This window comes from Barbatula barbatula (genome assembly GCF_947034865.1).
Source record: "Barbatula barbatula genome assembly, chromosome: 5".
Classification (NCBI taxonomy): Eukaryota; Metazoa; Chordata; class Actinopteri; order Cypriniformes; family Nemacheilidae; genus Barbatula; species Barbatula barbatula.
Window position 1 is genome coordinate 11,583,635 of NC_136769.1, and position 22,521 is coordinate 11,606,155.

The 22,521-nt window shown below is 38.1% G+C and overlaps 3 protein-coding genes across 11 annotated transcripts; 1 reads left to right on the top strand and 2 right to left on the bottom strand.

Moving 5' to 3' along the window:
• On the bottom strand, positions 1 to 7,451 carry grna (granulin a). Of its 2 annotated transcripts, XM_079456490.1 has the most exons (18): positions 7,250 to 7,366; positions 6,060 to 6,197; positions 5,592 to 5,729; positions 5,331 to 5,459; positions 5,054 to 5,138; positions 4,807 to 4,910; positions 4,529 to 4,679; positions 4,352 to 4,444; positions 4,101 to 4,198; positions 3,806 to 3,959; positions 3,545 to 3,642; positions 3,250 to 3,403; positions 3,037 to 3,134; positions 2,692 to 2,937; positions 1,935 to 2,225; positions 1,362 to 1,598; positions 1,031 to 1,279; positions 1 to 735 (listed from the first exon to the last, which is right to left on the bottom strand). In XM_079456490.1, exons 1-18 carry the CDS (start codon positions 7,286 to 7,288, stop codon positions 592 to 594), a joined length of 2,646 nt encoding a protein of 881 aa, XP_079312616.1. In that variant the 5' UTR covers positions 7,289 to 7,366; the 3' UTR covers positions 1 to 591. The 2 variants fall into 2 exon arrangements, with proteins under 2 accessions (XP_079312616.1, XP_079312617.1); XM_079456491.1 differs by lacking the exon at positions 1,935 to 2,225 and having other exon boundaries at positions 7,250 to 7,451.
• Positions 7,373 to 10,798, top strand: ifi35 (interferon-induced protein 35). 5 transcript variants are annotated; one of them, XM_079456497.1, is made up of 10 exons: positions 7,373 to 7,821; positions 8,294 to 8,322; positions 8,415 to 8,492; positions 8,566 to 8,724; positions 8,830 to 8,946; positions 9,086 to 9,230; positions 9,306 to 9,412; positions 9,505 to 9,691; positions 9,794 to 9,903; positions 9,994 to 10,798. In XM_079456497.1, the coding sequence occupies exons 2-10, from the start codon at positions 8,311 to 8,313 to the stop codon at positions 10,201 to 10,203; spliced, it is 1,125 nt and encodes a 374-aa protein (XP_079312623.1). In that variant the 5' UTR covers positions 7,373 to 7,821; positions 8,294 to 8,310; the 3' UTR covers positions 10,204 to 10,798. The 5 variants fall into 5 exon arrangements, with proteins under 5 accessions (XP_079312623.1, XP_079312625.1, XP_079312626.1 ...); XM_079456499.1 differs by having other exon boundaries at positions 7,766 to 7,821; positions 8,274 to 8,322; positions 9,994 to 10,536; XM_079456498.1 differs by having other exon boundaries at positions 7,771 to 7,821; positions 8,219 to 8,322; positions 9,994 to 10,536.
• LOC306894180 (branched-chain-amino-acid aminotransferase, cytosolic-like) lies at positions 10,737 to 20,156 on the bottom strand. Of its 4 annotated transcripts, XM_079456496.1 has the most exons (18): positions 19,882 to 20,156; positions 19,760 to 19,798; positions 19,569 to 19,666; positions 19,414 to 19,480; positions 19,178 to 19,269; positions 18,950 to 19,054; positions 18,802 to 18,869; positions 18,590 to 18,686; positions 15,585 to 15,659; positions 14,894 to 15,094; positions 14,387 to 14,497; positions 13,808 to 13,927; positions 13,560 to 13,723; positions 13,051 to 13,193; positions 12,790 to 12,875; positions 12,526 to 12,666; positions 12,355 to 12,429; positions 10,756 to 12,265 (listed from the first exon to the last, which is right to left on the bottom strand). In XM_079456496.1, the coding sequence occupies exons 1-18, from the start codon at positions 19,967 to 19,969 to the stop codon at positions 12,224 to 12,226; spliced, it is 1,812 nt and encodes a 603-aa protein (XP_079312622.1). In that variant the 5' UTR covers positions 19,970 to 20,156; the 3' UTR covers positions 10,756 to 12,223. The 4 variants fall into 4 exon arrangements, with proteins under 4 accessions (XP_079312620.1, XP_079312622.1, XP_079312619.1 ...); XM_079456494.1 differs by lacking the exons at positions 18,590 to 18,686; positions 18,802 to 18,869; positions 18,950 to 19,054; ... (3 more) ...; positions 19,760 to 19,798; positions 19,882 to 20,156 and adding an exon at positions 16,717 to 16,943 and having other exon boundaries at positions 10,737 to 12,265; XM_079456493.1 differs by lacking the exons at positions 18,590 to 18,686; positions 18,802 to 18,869; positions 18,950 to 19,054; ... (3 more) ...; positions 19,760 to 19,798; positions 19,882 to 20,156 and adding an exon at positions 15,833 to 16,032.
• Between the last annotated feature and the right edge of the window lie 2,365 nt (positions 20,157 to 22,521).

Sequence of the window (22,521 nt, forward strand, 5' to 3'; positions counted from 1 at the left end):
CACAGGCAGGCAATTGTCCTTTATTTATCTTTCACAACGTTTTTACTGAGGAAATATCTTCTTTGTCATCTGTTACAGAGCTTAAATATTGTAATTGATACAAGCTCTAAATCAATAAAGGAGAATTTACAGGAATCAGTTGTAAAAGGTTAGTAGCTTTTCATTAAAAGAGCACCGTTCCATAAATTATTTCCGGGTTGAAGTGGGAATTCTCAAACTTCCGAGAGCACGTACAAGGGAGCATAAATCCAATGTTACAGTAGTACGTAACATTGTGTGCTTTGCTTACATGAAAACCAATCCAGCCACTAGAGGGCAGACTTCAAATACTCTATTTCACATTTATTCAGCTATTTCGAAATACTGGAGAATGTGTAATATTCTGATCACAATGTACACACTTCACAATAATGACACGTACTATAACAAAATAACTATGAATGACTAAATTCAATTTCTGGTGCAAATAAACTTAACTGGTTCACCCTTTGCAATAAACTCATTTTTGATTGGCCTTGATTAGCACATTGATGATTGTCAAATTTAAAACAACCCCATTCTATAAGGACAATGAGACGAGCTCACACGTTTTCATACAGACATATCTAATTTCTTTTTCTGGAAAAACACACTCCAGCTGCTCCAGTTGAGACCTGAAGCTTTAATACAAGTTCCTTCATCGCCGCAATTGTATCCGGCAGAACAGCAGTGTTTCATATCTCCACAGCACATTGCCTAGTGAGAAAGATAAAGGAAAGAATAAAGAAAGGCAATGTTGAGGAGAAGGTTGAGAATGAGTATTCAGATTTGACTGGCATTTGAATTGATAGTAAAGTCAATAGAGCTGAGATCAATAGACAGCATGCTAATTTTCATTTTTACTCAAAAGAAATTCCACCTACAAAATGATGATGTTTTAGAATTACTTTCACCGATCACTTTCTATAAAAATCACATTTGTTCCTAGTGACAGACACTGTTGTAATCAAAATCATGAGGTTATATAAAAGGTTTAAATTTAAGACATTACCTTTGCAGTAGGACAACATCCCCAACTGGTGTCAGAGGTCGGACAACAGGTCTGACCCTCAAAGCAACTATATCCACCCCCACACTGAATGTCCTTTACTGAGTTAATTTGTTGTGTCTTTTTGTCGGCAATCTGGGTTAGTGGGACTCTGTCCACCGGCACCCAAAGGTTCTTTATGCAGGAGCTCCCACCCATATCACAAGTGTAACTTTTGGGACAGCAGTGCTCATGATCTGGGCAGCAAACAGCCTATGGCATCCAAAAGAAATACGAGATATATTGAGTATTATGCATCTTCATATTTCAGACTTTACATTCATATTTTCTATACCTCAGGAAGAGGGCAGCAGGCCCATTCTCCTGTGAACAGGCGGCAACAGGTAGATCCCATTGAACAACTAAACTTTTCATCGCATGAAACAGAACCTGCGCTTGGAGCTGGAGTGCTTTGGGCAGCGATTTTATTGTACCATGGAATCACCACGTCATTCTGGATGCAGGACACCTTGCTCACATCACACTTATAGCCAGTCGGACAACAGTGTTCTCCATCACTACAGCATACAGCCTGAAAAACATTGAGCAACAATCTTAAGTGACTAGGCAGCCGAAACTTTGACATAAGCAAGACTTTGATGCTAATGTAAAATTGCATTGATTTTAAATGAATATATTAAGTGTATATTTACTATTTTAAAATGTGTATATTTAGTGCATTTGATCTAGTAAGCAGGTTCTGTGCTATTATATATACAAGGAAGTATATAATCTGAAAATGAGCATGAGTGTAAAACCAGCGTAACAGGTTTGATTGTAGAACCAGTAAAACCAACACCAAAATACCCGATTTCTGATTTCAAAATTTGTAAAACGTTGATCTCTTTTTTAACTGTATCTAACTCACATTAGGAAGTGGGCAGCAGCCCCATTTGTTTGTTTTTGTAATAAAACAGCAAGTTGTATGATCTGGGCAGGAGTTATGTTCATCACACGGAATCCTGCTATTGTACTTTGTCACTTCTCCCATATCCTCCTTTACATCCTCTTGCTGTGCCCGTCTGTGATCCTTTTGAACTGAGGCGGTAATAATTAGGGTCATTGGCACTGAAGTGCTGCCACTGTCACAGTTGAGTGTTATGAGGTTGCAAGTGGTGGCTTTTGGGCAGCAATGGAAATTATCCACACAACACACAGCCTGCAGACAGAACAACCTTTCAGTTGTTTTTTAGTATTTCATCAAATATTGGTGATTCCTGTAGCTCAACTGGTGCCAAAGTTGAAAATACCAAAGATTAGTTGTTTTGATGTCCAATAAGACTTAAGCAATGGGCATCAAGCAAAAATGTAAATGCTAGGACAAAAATATGCTACCTGTACACAGTCAAGGTGTTTCAAATATAACTACTCATTGCCATGCGTAAAATAGAGATATCATTGTAAGTCACAATAAAATTCAAAACTGACCAGTGTGTAATTTCTCATTTGGTTACTTATAAAGGATAAGATAACACGCATTTCACCTCTGAGACATACATTTACGCATTCGGCAGACAATTTTATCCAAAGCAACTTGATGTGCATTTTTTTCTTTTGGGTTAATTACATTTTGGTAATCAAATTCATAATATCTGTGTCCTTAGCTCTACTGGGCTTAACTGTACCTCAGGCATTGGACAGCAGTTCCAATCTCCATCTATGTTCTTACAGCAAGTGTTGGATTCAGGACAAATGTGACTTGAGTCACAGCTCACATCTTGTGTTACAGCCAAATTCTCAGTGCTGATTGGCTGCACAGGGAACTTCTCAAACCAAGACATAGAACCTGATGGACCCTCACATGTCGCAGCAGCCACATCACACGTCTGACCGTGAGGACAGCAGTGGATGAAATCATCACAACACACAGCCTAAAAAAAGAAAAGACATACACCTAAAAACTTGTCAACGGGTGCAGTCGACTGATTTTCTTACAGAGTACAGTATGTGATCCAGATGTGGTGATTTACCTGTACCAGAGGACAGCAGGCCCATCCTCCATCTATAGTCTTACAGCATGTAGAATTATCAGGACAGGCAGCAGTTTTATCACAGGGGATGTCAAACTCTGAAGATACACAAGGCCATGAAAATGACTAAAACAGGGACAAGTCTTTATAAAAGTATTCCACAGTATATTTGTGTATCTGTGTGCTTTGTGTATGTAGGGTCTGTTAACCAACTTTGCGTGTCAGCTGCATCCTGAGCGCTGATTGGTTGCACAGGGAACTTCTCAAACCAAGACAGAGAACCTGATGGACCCTCACATGTCCCAGCAGCCACATCACACGTCTGACCATGAGGACAGCAGTGGATGAAATCATCACAACACACAGCCTACAGTGAAAAACATTTACAACTTAGAACCCAGAACAACTGGTATTTGTGAAAATGTGATTATGAGCTACTTGTCAACGGGTGCAGTTGAGTGATCTGGTTTTACAGAGTTCAGTAATTGATCTAGGTGTGGTGATTTACCTGTACCAGAGGACAGCAGGCCCATCCTCCATCTTTAGTCTTACAGCATGTAGAATTATCAGGACAGGCAACAGTTTCATTACAGGGAACATTAGAGTCTGAAGATACACAAGTCAGTAGAAATGATACAAAGAGTTAAAGGGAAAAGTATATGTATATGTATATGTGTGTGTATATGTGTGTGTGTATATGTGTGTGTATATATATATATATATATATATATATATATATATATATATATATTTGTGTCTGTTGACCTACTTTTCGTGTCAGCCACATTCTGAGTACTGATTGGTTTCACAGGAAACTTCTCAAACCAAGGCACAGAACCTGACAGGCCATCACAAGCCCCGGCAGCCACATCACACGTCTGACCATGAGGACAGCAGTGGATAAAATCATCACAACACACAGCCTACAGAGTAAAACATTTACAACTTAGAACCCAGAACATCTGGTATTTGTGAAAATGTGATTATGAGCTACTTGTCAACGGGTGCAGTTGAGTGATCTGGTTTTACAGAGTTCAGTAATTGATCTAGGTGTGGTGATTTACCTGTACCAGAGGACAGCAGGCCCATCCTCCATCTTTAGTCTTACAGCATGTAGAATTATCAGGACAGGCAACAGTTTCATTACAGGGAACATTAGAGTCTGAAGATACACAAGTCAGTGGAAATGATAGAAACCATTTAAACATTATTTACATAAGTTTGTATACATTAAATTGAATTCATGTGACCTTAAGGTTAAGTCACTGGCTGGTAATGTACTGGAATGTTTTGCTATCTAATAAAATCGACATACTCTCTACGAATTCTTCTTGGCTGAGAGTAGTGGTGATTTGATTTGTAGAGGGTTCAGCTTCAGTGCTCATTTCTGGAGTAACAACTGCAGATGCTGAGATGTGACAAAGGGAAAACAAGTTAAAAAACTTTTCTGAGGAAAGTCATGATAAAACAGATTTGTGGGAAAGCAGCATACGCTTGTGGTCTTCCCATTCAGCCCTAAGGCGAGCAGGGAACTTGGCCCACATTGGCAGGTCCTGATTGGTAGAGGACAAGCATTTGGAGCTTTGGACATCACAGATACTGTCCTCTGGACAACAGTGGACTTTATCGTCACAGCATACAGCCTGCAGAGAAAATAACATATGAAGATGGGAGTGCAAATTAACTGTAATGATAATAATTAATTCATAAATTAAAAAAGATTATATATTTTTTTATTATTATATATTTTCCATTCTTTTGCATCCATACCTTTGGCATAGGGCAGCATGCCCATTGTCCATCCAATTCTGTCTCACAACAGGTGGTGTCCACTGGACATTCTGACTTCCCATCTCCACAAAGAACAGTCTCATCTGATTTAAACAAAAACAATGTACAAACAAGTTGCTTTGTTTGTATAATTTTTGAGTATGATAAAGTAAAAAACTATTTGTTTGCCCAAGACAGCTCCCCAGAGATGTAATGAATAGATAGCTTGGTCAACCCTTCTCCATACCTTTGTGTTTGACACAGGAACTGCTGTCTGCACTGCATTCATGGCCTTTTGGACAGCAGTGTTTTCCATCTGAACAAACGATGCCCTGCAACAATGAGAAAAACCTCTTTGTTTCACATTCAACATACTATTCGAACCAATCACTCGGGTTAAACATTTTTGGAAGCTTTTCTAGTGTCAGATATTTTAACCCACCATCTTCTCAGTGACAGAGTATTTATTATTTTGCACCCAATATGGAGTTGTGTATTTTTTGTCCATTTAATATACTGCCTACCTGCGCAGCTGGACAGCAGCCGTATGATGTGGACATGAGTAGACAAGAGAACTCAGCGGGGCAGTAGGAACCGTCCGGACAGGTGATTTCACTTTCACTTGCAGCTAATGAGGGAATCATTCTGAACGACTGATGGATAAGATTTGTCAACAAATTAATTAATCCAACTAATTTTGCAGTCAACCATAAGAAAATATGTGAAAAGCTGGCATCTGTGCATTGAAAACGTGAACCACGGGCTACTCAAAGGTAATATCTTACTTTGGGAAGGCTTGTCTGTTCAACATGCATCCTCTCCACCCATGGAAGTGAATGTGTTGCATTCTGGCACACAGACTCTGTAACTTGGCATATCATACCCTCAGGACAACAATGCAGGTGGTCTTCACAACACTCTCCCTACACACACATTAGATTTAAAACAGCCTGCAGATGATGATGGTACATATTGAAAATCCTTCATTGAACATTCCAAAACCGAAGGCGCAATTCGACACCCTCTTTTTGGATTTGCATATTTTCATTATAAGTGCATCTTATCACAACTCATCGAGCGGACAGAATGGATGTGTGTTGTAGAGGGTTTTATTGCTGGATATCAGACTGAATGTAAAAAAGGGTGACCTCAGAACACGTTGTCTCTTATACTGCCACTCTATCTATACTAAACTCAATAAAATAATGTTACAACACTTTGTTTTGACAATATTAGTTTGTTCTGTCTCTCACATGATGGAAGGGGCAGCAGCTGACGTCTCCATTGGGAGCCTGGCAGCATGTCTGGGCTGCCTCACAGACATCATCACTGGGGCACTGCAAGCAAGCAACCAGAGTCACCAATGCGAAGCCTACCGAAAGTTTGAACATCTGGAGGAAAGTAAAAAATCCAGTTATCAAAACAATCTATGAATATTCCAAATTGTGAAATCTTTTAAAATCCATTGCTGTAACCCTTAATCTCAGTTAGTGTACTTTCTGTTCCTATTTTTGGAGAATGTTTTTTCAACCAATGTGTATCACTTCCTATTTCACATCTAAAAACAGAACCAAAGGCACACAAGGAAATGACATGAAACAATGAATGACACTAAGCATATTAAAATTGAATAGTTTACGTATAAGAGAAAGCTAAAGAAATTTTCTTAAACAGGTCTCCAGCAAGAAAAAAAATTTCCCCATCTCTCAAAAATAAAGAGACAGTTTAACACCATGGTGCTGCTTACATTTATTCACTTGGGCATCATTGTAATGCATGAAAAGACCCATACAAAAGATTTTGTTGTGTGGTGACACTAACTGCCAAATAAAATATATTTCCTTATGATTCTTTGTTGATAAATGGAAATTCCCCTTTAGGTCTGTCAACCCCCATGGTGACTAATGCATGTATATCAGGTTTGATAAGACTTAAATTAGGAACTAAAATATTTTGTTTTTATTATCTGTTTTATTTGGTCAATTATGTTGCCTTCCTCCTCAAAATACTGCAGAGAAATGTGTTATTCTATGCTTAAATATTAAAGATTCATTTAATATGCTCAGTAAAGCTGTTCAGAACTCGTCTTACGTTAAAATTCCATGCAGGTTAGCAGAAATACATATTTTGGGAACAAAAAATATATAGCATATATAAGCAAAAATGTAGTTGATTCTAGTTTTCGTTTGGTGCGTGAAATAAAAACAAAAAACCTTTGAGAAAAAAAGCGCATCTCTATTTTAATCACAATTTAACTGATTATTTTGTTAAATAGATGTTCCCAAAGTTACCTATTGACAGGAAAATATTTTCCTATAGCAACGAGTGACGCGCTATGCAGCAACTGCGTTTAATGGGATGTAATACGCAAAACGCAAAACGCACTATTTAAACTTTTACAAAGACATGTAAGAAAAAATGAGCTAACAGTTTCTGGACCTACCGTTCTCTCCTCACGGCGTTCAAAAGGTTGTAAGTTCATAAAATGTGCTTCTCAGATGCAGAGCTCTTAAACTCCACCTAGAATGAATCAGTATAAAGAAGATTGCGGCCAGTAGCCCAGAGAAGAGGCGTGTCAACTGGTGCCGGATTTGGATGCGCGTAAAATACTCTGACCAATTACGTTTACATATAACTATGAAATCAAGGTAAAAAAATACAACATGGCATAACATATACAGCCCAAGATGACAACTTTTGTGGCCTCCCTAATACATCAGTTTTCTCTACAGCTGCTGCTGACCCCGGTTTGGGGGTTAAGTATTAAACATTTGAGCTCTGTTGAAGGGCAGGCAAATGAGACGTTTCAGCATACGTTGATATTACAATGCTGTATGCACCAAGCTTCATGGTAGCTTACACACTTTGTTCATGTGACAAATAAACTTGAAAAATATCTATTTTATTAGCTTTGCGCTTCCGTTTGAACCCTTAAGAAATGTAAACTGTAACGCCCCTCGCCTCAGCGGAAGCGAAAGCGAAACTTTGAACTACCTTCGAGGTTGACTTATCACGGTACGTCTTTGTTTATCTATCTATCTATTTATTTATTTATTTATGTTTTCAACTTACACCTTAACATTTATACATTATTGTTTACAACAGTCCATTTTAATGACAATTTATTATAGGTTAAGAAAATAAATAGTCTTAGTGAGAGACGCCGTAGGCTGTAGGCTAGTGAAAATGAAAATTGCTATAAATAGTCTAATCGAAAGATTTTATGTTTTAATAACTAAAAAAATACGTATTGAATTAAACATATGATAAAAATTCAGACTTGTATTGCAGTTTGGAAATGTTTCGAAGGCTACCGTTTCCTGTTTATTTATATCAGCTCACATGGAGAACAAACAAATGTTAAACAAGACTTCATTGAATTTAAAAAAGCGCTTCCAAATTTTTAACTTAGCCTATCATGGATATTAAAGAACGCTTGGTATATTGTCTCAAGTAACCTATAACAGTGATGTCTGTTTTTCAAAAGCTATTTGGTTGCTGGAGATGTCTACCGAGGTAAAGAAAAGAATGTCCTTGCTTATACAACTTATTTTGTATTTACTTCAGTAATAGATGTCAAAAAATGACCCTGTTGTCTGTACTGTCAGGATTTCTCCCCAGTTAATTGGGAATCATTGGGAATTGTAACCCTGGAGGACATACAGAAGGAGCTCAACAAATGCAAGGTGTGATGGGTTGTAAGTTGGTTACCTGTCAACCTGAATGCATGCCATTATTTACTATGTCCTCTGTCCACAGAATCAATATGAATCTTTAGAAAAGGATAAAAAAATGTTCAAGGATGCAATAGAGAGCAACCAAAACTATGCTAAACAATTTCAAGAACGCACAGAAGAAAAGAAACTGTCTTTTGACGCAGATAAGAGAAAAATTGCTGAGAAGATTCAGAAAGAAGAGGTGGGTCTAAGTGAATTCACACAGATATAAAATATCTGCATGTGTTTATCAAGACAAAAGTTAGGGTATAACTTGTTTTATAATTCTGGGCTCACCCCTCTGCAGGAGCAACAGAAATCTATACAAAAGGAGCAAGAAAGACTCAGAGCAGATATCCTGCGAATAAAGGAGGAGTTGGATCATTTGGAGAAGAAGAATGAACATCTAAGAAAGCAAACCGAGGTTTCAAGAGCATTTTAACTATTCACATTTATCTTAGTTTTTGTCAATGGGCATTCTATGAGTTATAAATCTGTATGTATTCAGAAGATACTTGCAAAGTTTCAGTACACTGAGTTTGAGGTAAAATTTTGGGTAATAGGTCTCCACAGCAGTGCCAGAGAAGAAGGTTGTATTTAAAGGAAAGACAGAACAAGGTGCACATGCTCTGAGTTTTGACGTGAGTCCCCGCATAGTGTATCCGATGGAGGGGGGAACAACGCTTATCACCTTTGAGGAAGTGGGAGGTATGTAACGATCAGAAAAAAAATTATCACAGCATGTGAAATGTCTTCTGATCGAAGTTTTAACCTGATTTTTAGTGGCTCAGAAGATTTTAAGCATGAAGGAGCATTCAGTGCAACTTGGAGAATGTGTCATCAATGTGCAGGTTAAACCAGTTCGCTTTTTGGTTCCCAGTTATATTGAGGTAAATGGATTCAACTTTTGAAACTAGATTTTGTTGCATGACTCTAACGTGATAAAAAATCAGCAAATGTCTCTTTGTCACATGCCTGTTAGATGGATACACAAGTTTGCCCACGAAGAATCTTAGTTTCGAGCCTGCCAAGCAAATTACCAGAGGACAAACTACTCGACAAACTAGAGATTCATTTCTCTAAAACAAGGAATGGAGGCGGCGAGGTGGAGGAAATAGACATGTTGCATGATTCCGGCACGGTGGTTGTTACCTTTGTGGATGATAGCAGTATGTTAGCTATCATTTTCTTTCATTCAACCATATTTAATATGACAGCTCCACACGAGATGCTTGCGTTTTTTAATTCTTCTGCTCATCATTTGCCTTCAGTTGCCAAAGGTCTGACAGACCAACAGGATCATAAGGTTGACATTGTGAAAAACCAGAAGCACAAGGTGAAGGTCACTCCGTTCCTCAATGGAGAGATTTCACAGCTTCACGTAAGTGGAATGGATTATTCAAATACTGAAGTTAATAATTTATAAGGAAAAGCATATCCAACTTAAAGCTTTAATATTGCTCAATTTCAGACCAGGCACTCAGTGTGCCTGCGCACAGTTCAGCTTACAGACATCCCTCCCATTATGGAGCAAGACAATCTGCAGGACCACCTGGAGATCCACTTCCAGAAGGCAGCCAATGGTGGCGGTGAGGTGGAGAGCATCATCTACAACCCTATGGGCCACACCACCCTAGCAGTATTTGTGGAGGACTCCCTTGAAGACAGTCAGAGCATCTGAGAATTATATAGCTATTGACCTGAACAGCTTTGTGACCTAATACTGCATTTGGGTCACAAACTAGAAATTTATTTTATAATAGATTTGATGAACTCTCGATTTAGGTCTAATTAGTAAACATATTTCTGTACTTTTATCTATAAATCATTACACATTATATAAATGCATAACTCATAGAATATTTTTTCTTATAGCTGTCAAAATATAGCCATGTCCATGAAGCTAAAGTATGGGATGATGGGGAATGAAACCCGGTTAACTTTTCTCATTAATTCATATGCTATTAAAAGGAAAATGCATTTGCTCAAATAAACTTCTGTGTTGCCAAAGGTTAATTGTGCCAAAACTGATTTTGTGATATTAGGCTAATCTTTTTTGTGGATGTATTCATTCTCATTTCTATGTAAAATAGAATCTGTCTGAACGTAAACTTGCAAATAACTCCTTGTTCAATACAGCAGATCACAGCAAGTCTAAAACTCTATAAAAACTAGACAGTGACTGCAAATTAGCCACTATTTATCCAAAACAAAAATCATATTACACAAATGTGCACGCAAGTTGAATTTATTTGTAAAAATACAGTAACAGAAAACAATCTACTTCCACATCCCTTAGACAAAAAACAAATCAATTGTGAACACAGCAGCAGCCCCCAGGAAAATAATGACAAATGCAAAAGTTACAGAACTCAGAGAAAGTAACAGCCATCTCCATTACGCACTTACAGAAGAGAGATGTGGAGTGTGTGCATTAAAATACAGGTTTAAAATAAGCACAAAAAGAAATAGGCTTTACAAATCCTTAAAAAGGGACAATAGGAATTTTAACTGTATACCACTAAAACAGCCGTAAAATAAGTTAAATCTGATACAATCTCAATAACACACACGTGTACAAACATCACATGGTCACATCTATGTTCCAAAAATCATACAGGACATCCGCCTAGTGCAGCTATAATTCTCCCATCAGGACTATTCTAATGGTCTGTAGAGCTGCCATCAGGACCTTTGTGCATTCTTTGCCATTCAGTGCATGTATTGCATCAACTCAAGCTTTACGGTCTTAATCTGAACCTAAATATCTCGACTTACTCCAAAGACATATACAACACTTTAATATCCTTGACTTCGTTCATTCAATATCATTGCATGTGTGTCTTTCTTTAAAAAAGAACCATAACTCTATAAATTCATTGAAATGTGTGAAAATCTCTTGCGTTACACAAATAAACAAGTTGACATTAATCTTGGTTAAAATGATGGTGTGCAGAATTACACTTCTTTACAACTCCCTGATTTCACACCGTATCCGCTATATATAAGGAACAGTTCACCCCAAAATAAAAATCTGTCATTTCTGTCATTTAATCACGCTCAGTTTTTTCTAAATCTGTATACATTGTGTACACTTTCTTAAAAACAAAAGATATTTGGAAGAACGCAGGAAAGCAAAACAGTTTTCTTACTATGGTGGTCAATAGTGGCCAAGAACTTTTTGGTTACAAGCACTCTTCCAAATATCTTTCTCTGTGTTCATCAGAACAAAGAAATGTATACATATTTGGAATAACTCGAGGGTGAGTAAATGTTTTTGGGTCAACCATCCCTTGATAGTAGTAAAGTTAATGAAGTGAAATGTTCTAGGAAGAAAAAAAAATGTAATTTCTGATATAACAATAAAAGTTATGAAAGCACAGTAGATTGTTAAAAAACTGCCACCATAATAAAAATGTAAAAACTGTAAGTACTGCAAGGAAAATGTATAGACTAAATGTGCCTTTTACATGTTGTATATTGCTTGTGCTAAAACAAGACAATCACAGCTACAGATTGTACCATATTAATTTCTAAGCAAGTAGGATTTAACATTATGTCATATTCTGCATATTTTTTATTGATTTCTTACTTAGAGAGGTTGCTACTCTAGAACATCTCAAAAGTTCACACGGTAACACATTAGATGAGAGGTTTTAGACATGAGACCTGACACGAGATCTCCGGGCTGGCACATAAAGTTAGACAACCAGCGGCGCCCAGTCCCTCTGCTTGTGTCCATACTGTGCATACAGAGACAATAGAGAGGTTTACAAAGAGCGTTGGTAGGAGAAACACCAAAAATAAGTGAGTTCATTGAGAATCTCCATACCTGCAAATCAGTGAGTTCTTTATGGAACCTCTTAGCAAGATCTGGACCATTCTGCATTGTTGGAATCTGGTAGATCTAAATGCAAAAAGAACATAGATATTCATCAGACACTGATAGCTCATAGAAAGCGGTTAATGGAGATATGCATTCGAGACCTGCAGTGTGTACAACCTTTTCTCTGTAGAGCAGACTGCCAACTGGACACACGACACAAGCAGTTCCAGATCCGAATACTTCAAGAACCCGTCCATCATTTAAAGCACTAATTAGCTCCTTCATTACTACTTTACGCTCGGTCACTTTGAAGTCTCCCTGAAAAGACCCACAACCCCTACGAATAAGGTACAGTTTGGTAACATTTGGAAATTCCTCGGTACTTATGCATGTAAAAAAAATCAAACATGGAATTACGAAGTCCATTTCCGTTTCTCTTACCCATTCTCTTGCAAGGTCCAGTAGAGATTGCCGAGTGACTCCTGGAAGAATGATGCCATCTAGTGGAGGGGTCACGAGCTCTCTCTCTACACAAACACCAAGACACAAGCGTGTTTAAAGAGGCACATACAGTACATATTAAAACAGCATGTGAGCCAAGAAGGAATGACATTTATTTTGCTCTGTGCAACTACAAATAAAATTTTCGTAAATGTATATTTTAGTTTGTACAAGCTACTCTTCAATTCACACACTATTCACCTCCGTTCTCTGTGGTCCAGTAGATGAATAGATTCATAGTTCCAACCTCAGTGATCTCCTCCTCCTCTCCGTAAAGCCAGAGGACCTGCTGGCAGCCTTTCTTTGCTGCCTCGCTCTGAATAGCGATGGTCTGCCCATAGTTACTGAGGAAAAAAGCAGAGGAAACTAAATACATTTCTGTTTAAAATGCCTGAAAGTGAAAACACAAATAAATAATCCGGAATCAAAAACAAACCCCCAGGGGGCAGCAGAACAAGCTTTGCTGCATTGCGTGACATGATCTCTGAAGACCGATAAGACGATGAAACTGTGTCAGAGTTATCACATAAAGACCAGTGCCACATTAGTGTGACTGCTAAGGATTTACAACTAATTTCAGCAATTCATGCATGCGTCCCCTCTGTTGGAGCCTATTCAAGTTCTTCTGTAATCTCTATACAAACAACTATCTTCAACCATCATGCTCCAACAACAAACAAGGTGTTAATAAGGCTTCTATGACCTCTTACCCTCCCATCTTGTATGCTCCAACACCTCCTCTACAGGCCCGGACATAGCGCGGATCTGCCAGCAGAGAAACGGGACTGAAGCCTCCAGTGGCAAAATAAGGCCCAACAGGTCCGATAATGACAAAGAGCAAAGCATGACCTGCTCGAGCCACACCTAGAGAAGGCTGAAAAGACAGGAAAAGGGTCAACAACATTAACTATAAAAAAAAACATTTAAACAGATTTAAAGGGTTTGATGTGGCTTTTACCTCCATGCCTATGAACGTCGGTCTGATGTACAGACTGGCGTCTGTTGAATATGGAACCCATTCTTGATCAAGCTCAACCAGTTTTTTAATACACTCCAACAGTTCAACCTTATCAAACACCTAAATTGTAAGATTGAGAGAGAATTACATGTAGCTGTAGAGAAAATACGCCTCAGATTGACTTCATGTAAATGAGTTAATGATGACAATCTCACAAAAATTCACCAAAAAATTTAAATCTGTCATCAGTCAATCACCATCTTGGAATTCAACCTGTATGACCTTTCTTCTGCAGAACACAAAGTAAGATATTTAGAAAAATGTTGGTAACTGAACAATGGCGCTACCCCTTTCGCTTTTCTTGTATGGACACAAAAGCAATGCAAATCAATGGGTACCAGTTTACCAACATTCTTCGAAAGATCTTATTTTGTGTTCTGCAGAAGAAAGTCATAAATGACAAGAGAGTGAGTAAATAATGAGATAATTTTCGTTTTTGGGTGAACAATCACATAAAAGCTTCAGCCAATAAGATTATGAAGGTTTCTAAACACTCATTGAGGCAAAACGAAGACTTACAGGCAGACAGCTTCTTACAGCACTGCGATACATGCGCTCCATATTTAAAATGGGCCTGAAGAGACGGATGTGGTTATCTGCTCCCCGAAATGCCTTCATGCCCTCGAAGAGCTAAGAGACACACAGACAAGATCAGATCACCACACAAAGTAAACAATAGACCATATTTCAGACTGTTTCATAGACTTAGTTGGTGTCGTGTCATAGCTGGGGTGCAGCCTGTGGAAGAGATGGTGTGGGGAAAGCATTCTTTTCCCCTTCATTGGAAATGCATGGTGTTAGCCAGTATGATCTACATAACATCACTTTTTCAATTCAACAGAGCAAGATACATAGAAAAACTGAGTTTTACTGGGTGAGAGACTCAGTGCATTATCTGTGACTGAAGAAAACACCCAACAGAATGGCCTGGAGGTGTCGTTTCGCAACATTTTTTTGTACCTGATTGAGTCTCCAGCTAGGCAACAGCTGTAAAATCAACAGCATGTGGATCACTCGCTCCCTCACCTCTATAGAGTAATGCAGGCATGAAGCAGCAGGATGAAGGGACAGATTCTGGAAGGGTTGGATCTCAGGATTCTTCCATCCTTCCTCTGCAGACCAATAGATGGTCAGCATGTGGTCCGAAAACTGCTTGCCAAACACAAGGGTGGAGGGGTCTGGCTTTGGCTTCAGTACAGGATTCCTCTTGATGGTAAGATCTGCAGCCTGCCACAAATAAACAGGGAGGGCGAAAGAGAGAATGGAAAGAGGGGGGGGCAGGAAGTACAGCAGGTATGTGGAGAGGTTTATATTCATTATCGCTGATTGTACATGCATTTGATAAATGAATCTGGACCCACCATGCAATTCAGGCTCTTATAAAAAAATTGAAATTGAACTAAATTAAATTACGATGAGAAGAGAGTAAGGGGGTTGTTAGAATGAAGGCGGCGAGTGAAAGAGTAGAGGCAAAAAAGGCAAGTCAGACATCACAAGGTGAAACCATGGCCAGCTTAACACTTCAGAGAATGAATGAACATCAGAAAGGAATCCTACTCAAGAAAAGCTAATAAAAACAAGACCTCACCAGGTGTTACAGAAGTGAAAGAATTACACATGATTAGGGTCATACAGTGTCACAAGACCTTACTGGCCGAGAGTGGTTTGTGCAAAGCGAGTGGTGCATGAATCTGGCTCCGACAGGTCTGTTAAATACCTTGAAGGAGGAACTGGCAAACCGAAGAGATCGAAAAGACACGGGGAGTGACTGAAGAAGCCGTCCATTGAGTGCCTGAACAAAAATAACAAACATTGTTGTGTGACTGTATTAACAGATTTGAAATCCATGAAGTGTGACTACAGTTTTTTATTTTACAGCACGTATGAGAGAATGAATTGTTAACAGCTGTTGTTTAGCCCTCATGAGAACGGTCATGGATGCATGTACCGGCTGTATATACCTACACTTTGTTTGGCATGTGTACAATGACACAGTTGGGTCATAAGACAACAGCACTTTAAATAACCATAAACGCCAGTGCTTCAGCAAAACAACAAACTGTAGAAAAGGATTGTCTAACCATGCTGCAAGAAATAAAAATAGTTGTTATGAACCATCAGTTGTTTACCATTAAAATCATTATAAAATGACTTCCTGTAGTGTGATTTGGCCATTATTCCAGTAGGATTTAAAGGCGCTTTACTGGTTCCCATCCCCCAGGTAACATACCACAGAACAAACCACATTACAAGAGACTAATTTCATTTCCATGAAAACCAATACACTTCCCATTATAATTCAATCATTCATCTATTAGAACATAATGGTTTATTTTTACCGCAAGGACCATACGGTCAACTTGCACGTTTTTTTCCTGTGGTGTTTTATTGTGGTATATTTGCTTACAAAATAAATGTCCCAGAAAGACAATAGGTCACAGCTAGATCTTCTGGTAAACATCGCTCACAAATGTCCATGCATATTTAGCAAAAAGGCATTTGTGTTAAATAAATAAATACGTGGCAAGCGAAACTTCGTCCGCTCTTCTTATTTACAGGCCGATTACGAGCAGCTATTCAAATTGCGAATCAACAAATGACGTCATTACAAATACCCCAAGCTTACACATAAAAGACCTAAAACGTTTACGAGGAAAGCAGGGCGGTTCTCTTTCACTGTTTGATAAGTAACTTGCTTGTTGCATATCTGCAACCGCGGTAATCTGCTGTTTATAAATAAACTCCACTAAATAAACTAAGACGAGTGTGTTTAGACGGGTCGATTAATTATTGACAGAAGGTTCTGGAGATGATAAATAAATGATAGATGAAATGCTCTTTGAACTTACCGTCCTAAAGGCTGCCATTGCTGCGAATGAATGGTAAACTAGTCCGTGTGGAAGCAACTGCGTGCTCTCCGCGTTCCGCGATTGGCCGCCTGGCGTAATGGCGGTAATATGTACATGGTTTTAAATTGTGTCCTGGGTCATTCTTTATTGGTTTATTCGGTTAAGTTCAGATCATATGCAACAACATTTTCCAGAGTTATTTTGTTGCATGTCAAATGCATGAACGTAAACGAGAGACTTGTTTGAAATCTTAAATGGGATAATTTGTGACAATATTGGGCTATAACGTCACATGTTAATATCAAAGACTTTAATTTTTTTACTTTAAATCAGGAATTGGTTGTTTGTGTATTTATGACTACTGAAGTTACATACAGACTTATTTTGGAAAACACATTTCTCTATAAGGGGTTAATAAACCAAAGGGTAGGCGTGATAGAACGCTTGCCTCTGATTGGATAAAGAGGCGCCATCGAGTCAATGCAGTCAGACGGTGTTAAACAAGGTCATGTTGGAACCAGTATATCAGAATCAGTCATTGGTCGGTAAACGAGGCGTTGGTCTAAACCGCTTAAATTATTGGCTTGTTGAAAATAACAGATTTATATTTACATAAATATGATGGTCTGATGGAATAAAATAAATTACAACATGTGTTGGGCTGTGGTTCAATATTGTAAACACAGACACGTGCCATTAGATTCATTTTGACTTTCACATGATCACATATTTATCTATGGCAATCATGAGGCTCATCAGTAAATATTAATGATCGGTCTAATAGAATCTATCAAATGTACCCTATTACTCATTTATTGATTTAGTATTTGTCTAAACATTCTTGGCATCAGCATCTGTTTTAATACTTATTTTTCTTAATGTTTATGGATCATATCTTTGAATGTTCATAAATGCTATTTATCTACTGTAGGCCTTCATGTTGCTGTCATATAAGTGCTCTTATGAACACATGCTTAGGATATTATTCATCTTGTGTTATTAGTTACCTTATAAGAACCTCGATAGTGGTTAAATGAGTTCTGATAAAATTACTTACATTGAATTACAGCATACATTATACAAAATAATTTGGAAGACAAATAGGGTAGAAAATTTACTGAGCACATTTTATGCATACAAAAGATTAGGGTTAAAATGTGATAATTGTGCAACAAACATGCTGGTCCATAGTCATTTATTTTAAAGCATTCCGCCTATGTAATCAAACATCACAGCAATTGACCGTTCAGATTGTTAAGATTCCTTTCACATATACCTGTATGTCAATACGTTTTTTAAACCTTATAACGTTACATCTCTATTAGAGAAACTCTGTAAGAACTTTCTGTAAACTATTATTGTCAGCAGTAAATCTATCAATTTGTGCACAAATGTCAGCAAGAAAATAGCAGAACATATCTTCATTGTCAATAACTAGAAAAATTAATGCCATAATTTATCACATAAATCATGATCAAAACAGTGCAATTGTTTGGGGAAAAATGTACACCCAACTGGTGGTAAAAATACTAATCAACATCTATAACACGCACCATTAAGCAAACATAAAACATCTGTCTACATGGAATGCAGACATATTAATTTATCAATCCTGTCCCATTATGGAACCTGGCTTTTGAAGCCGTAGTTAAGTTCAGCCCCTCCACTCAGAAACAAATCTATGCCAGTACAGAAAGTGGCATCAGCTGCCAGGAAGAGGGTGGCCAATCCACTCTCAGCCTCCGTTCCCATTCGACCAATAAGCTGTTGAGTAGAAGTGAGAAAAACATAAATTAACATTTTAAAACGAACCATAATTCTCCAGTAGCTTTCTAACCCACCCATCTGTCCCTTTGCTCATATGAACACTCACCTGTGCATTTTCTCCCGCTTTAATAGTAGCAGATGAGTTTTCAGTCTGGCTGGCAAGGTCCTCCCACAGAGGTGTCATTACATTACCTGGAGAGATGCTAGTATAGAGAATAAATATACTCTCAATAAACACGATGTTCATTATATATAAAAAACAGAAAAAAGAAGAAAGCTTAAGTATATAAAGTGAAGAACCCATGGAATGTCACTCACCAATTGACTCGCACTTGATTCCGACTTTCGTCCACGGCCATTGCTTTAGTCATGGCAATAATCGCCCCCTTGTGGAATTATTTGAGTATTACAGTAATTCCCCATTTATACGATAACAATAATGCATGTAACACAAGAATGAACTCACCTTGGTTGCCACATAAGGAGCAGCATCTTTCTGACCTATAGAAGCCACTAGGCTGGACAGATTGATAATGTTGCCTTGCGTTTTGCGCAAGTAGGGTAATGCATACTGTTAAGCGGTAGTGAAAAAGGGAAACACATTTTTTTCAGTCATTCTTCATTAAGTATACTTTGATAACATATCATTGGCAGAAACGATGAGCATGGACTAGACATTGATGGAGGACCTTACCTTAGAAGCAAGGAAGTAACTTATGAGATTCAGATTAAGCAGGTCTTTAAACTCCTCTGCTGTAGTGTCATCTGTGGCCTTATGAGGGGGGTCTAAATTATCAAAAGAAATAAACCGCAATTCATTTAAAATAGAACGAAAATTTAATAGATAAAATGGCTTAAAATATAAAAAATCCATAGAGACCGGAAAGACATGTATGAGCTACATCAAAAGTAAATTAAAGGTCGACTTACGCCACCCAGCGTTGTTTACCAGACAGTCTATTTGTCCAAACTGGCCCACCGTTACATTTATCAACCGCTTGAGGGTAGAAACAAAGAAATTAGAGACTAGTCTTTAATTTGAGTGCGTGTCACTTCAAGCTGACGATATACGAAATCCAGCGTACCTTGATGTCATCCTCTTTTGTCATGTCACAAGACACAAACATGCACGAGCCCGGCCCTTCCTTATTCAGCGCAGACTCCAGAGTCTTTCCATCTTCCACTTACAAATGATTAAAAAGAGGGAAACGTGAGTTTTTAAGTGTATTGCACTATCGTAAAGTGTTAAATTATATTTAAAAATCTCATGCCATACCCCCTCGAGCGCAGAACACAACTTTGGCCCCGTTCTGCACTGCAAAGCAAACATGACATGATTACTATTTGGCTCACTCTTTTGTTGTCTTATTGTATAGAAAACACTGTAAAAGTTCTTACCGAACACTTTGACGATCCCTCTTCCAATGCCTTTGGAGCCTCCAGTTACGATGACAACTTTGTTAAGATAGCGTTGAGCACAAGCCATGTTGAAACTGCACTTTATACGGCACACTTTCTTCTTTGTGCACCAAATGCAAATAGTGTGAGTAGGCTATGTTGTCGTGTGCGCAAAGGATTGAGAGCTTCCCCTCAACAAGCAGTTCTACTGGAATGTCAGGTTAGAGAAGTGGAACCAAAATCATGTGTCTGCAAACAGACACATCACGTGGTTTATGGGACTTGTAGTTTGTGCACGATTTAAGAGTCCCTTCTTTCCTCACTCTTACACTTTTAAACTACTGATTAATACTGATCGATGACAATCATGCAATATTACAGTCATACGGTATTAATTAGGAAACCTTTGGACAGTCTCCAGAAAGACTGCCAGGGATATAAGAGTGACTGGATGTAATCCGGTCCAGAAACACTTTCAGTTTCTAATACTGCACAAAATGTTAATAAAACAAACAACCGACAGAACATTGGAATTTGTATCAAATAGAATATCTGAAAGACTGCAAAATGGTTGGTAAAAAAATACACACATGTATTAGTATTAGTAAACGAATGCTTTTCTATTTTATAATTGTGTAATTTTATAACATAAACTGCCTATGTTGAGTTATTATGTGATTATTTAATGCAGGGCTTCTATGTTAATAGTGAAATTATGTCTTTGTTCTAACACCCTTCAAATAGTAAAGTATAAGACATATCTTCTTTATATGAATTCAAATAGAATTTGTTGAAATTTCATAATTTATTACCCCTTTTATGTTACAACCATCTCTAAATCTGAATAATTTAAAGTATTGACTTTGTTTCTTGACATTGGAGTGGGAATATGATTACCTGCGTGAAATTGGTGAGCAGTGTTATTGTAAGCATCTTCAAGTCAAGTCAAGTCAGCTTTATTTATATAGCGCTTTTTACAATTTTCATTGTTACAAAGCAGCTGTACAAGAAAACATTGACTATAAGCAAAACACAGGTCAAATATCAGACACATTATAAATTCCTGTATGCAATGTTAATTAAATAAAACTCAAAAATTCTAGTACATCATGTAACTGTAAATTAAAACAGATAAATACATAAAAAGACTTATATTTTGAAGGTAAAGTGTATGAAATTTAGTGGCATCTAGTGCTGAGATTCCGAATTCCAACCAACGGCTTCCTCCACTTTAGGCCTGCCCAATAGGCCATATGACTGACAGGTAAAGCAACCAATCACGTTTCGCCTTGAGCCGCGTCAATGTTTAGAGGTGTGGAAATGTCCCCGCAGTTACAGACCGGTGTAAATTCACAAAAGTTTACAGCAACGAAATGATTATAAGTAAATGCCGTAAACCTTGCATACTTTTAAGAATTAAGCGTTTAGTCGATCGTGATGAATTCTTATTGCAACCGTTGTAAACACGACGGGTTCGTTGTTTCCGGGACGGTCCCTTAAAGAACAAGACACACACGTCTACCGGAAATCCTGTGAAATTTAACCAATCAGATGACGACTTCGAACGTGCTGAAGTGTTTCCAAAAAAGTGTGCCATATGCATCAGACGTTCAGCCAACGGATCGTGGGTGTCACGTCTGAGGCTGAGACTATCTCCACCCCTGCCACTCCCTTTCAAAGCACTCTGGAGGCTTACACAGAACAAAGATGTTGTCACATTTTTTTATTCTTTCCTCAGGGATACAATGTTTTTACTAAATGCGCTCTGTAGAGCAGCTTGTCTGTTTAGGGTTTACTGTAGAAACAACATGGCCAATTCAATGCAAGGGGACCCGCAGTGTATGTAAATAGAAATAGCTCATTGTAAGGTCATAAAAACATAACTCTTCATTATGTAAGGTTTTTATACACCTCTGAAGACATAGTTATGTATATTAAATTGCATTTCTGTCGATAGATCCTCCAAAAACTACACACTAAACCTTTAGGGTATAGTGCTGGTGTAAAGAAGTTTGGGGCAATGAGCTTCTGAGGGGACGAGGGGGTCTGGATTAAATTTCAACATGACAGCATTCCCCAAAGCTACAGCAAGCGTGAGGGGAGAGAGTAAAGACCGTGACCTACAAACAGCTTTAAGTTGCCAAACTGCACTTACAGAGGGCAGGACAGAGCTTATGGTTCAGTGTGCACAGGAGAAAACACCCCCTGTTGGATTCAAACCCTTTACATAGGGTACTCAGACTGACAAAAAAGGGACAGTAGATACAATGCTCATGGTGTTGTGGAGGTAGGAAAGACGAACAGCCCCACGGTAAATATTCTGGATCTACGGGCACTAGTGGCAAAGGGTAAGTGTGGGGGAGAAAATAGGGTGTTGACTTAGAAACTCAGACACGGAACTGTATTTCTAATGTTCTGTATTTCAGAGCATGAACATTTTATGGGTAATATTTCCTTACAATTTAAGTCAAAAGTCTTTTGACAACATGACTTCTGTTGAACCTTTTAAAAAAGTTGATAAATGTTAATTGACTATAAAAATTAGACGATTTTATTTGACTGTGTCCACTCCTCTCCATGTAACAGAGAAACTATAGAAGAAGCTGAAAGGTCCTAGACAAAGATCGCAAAACCAGAAAT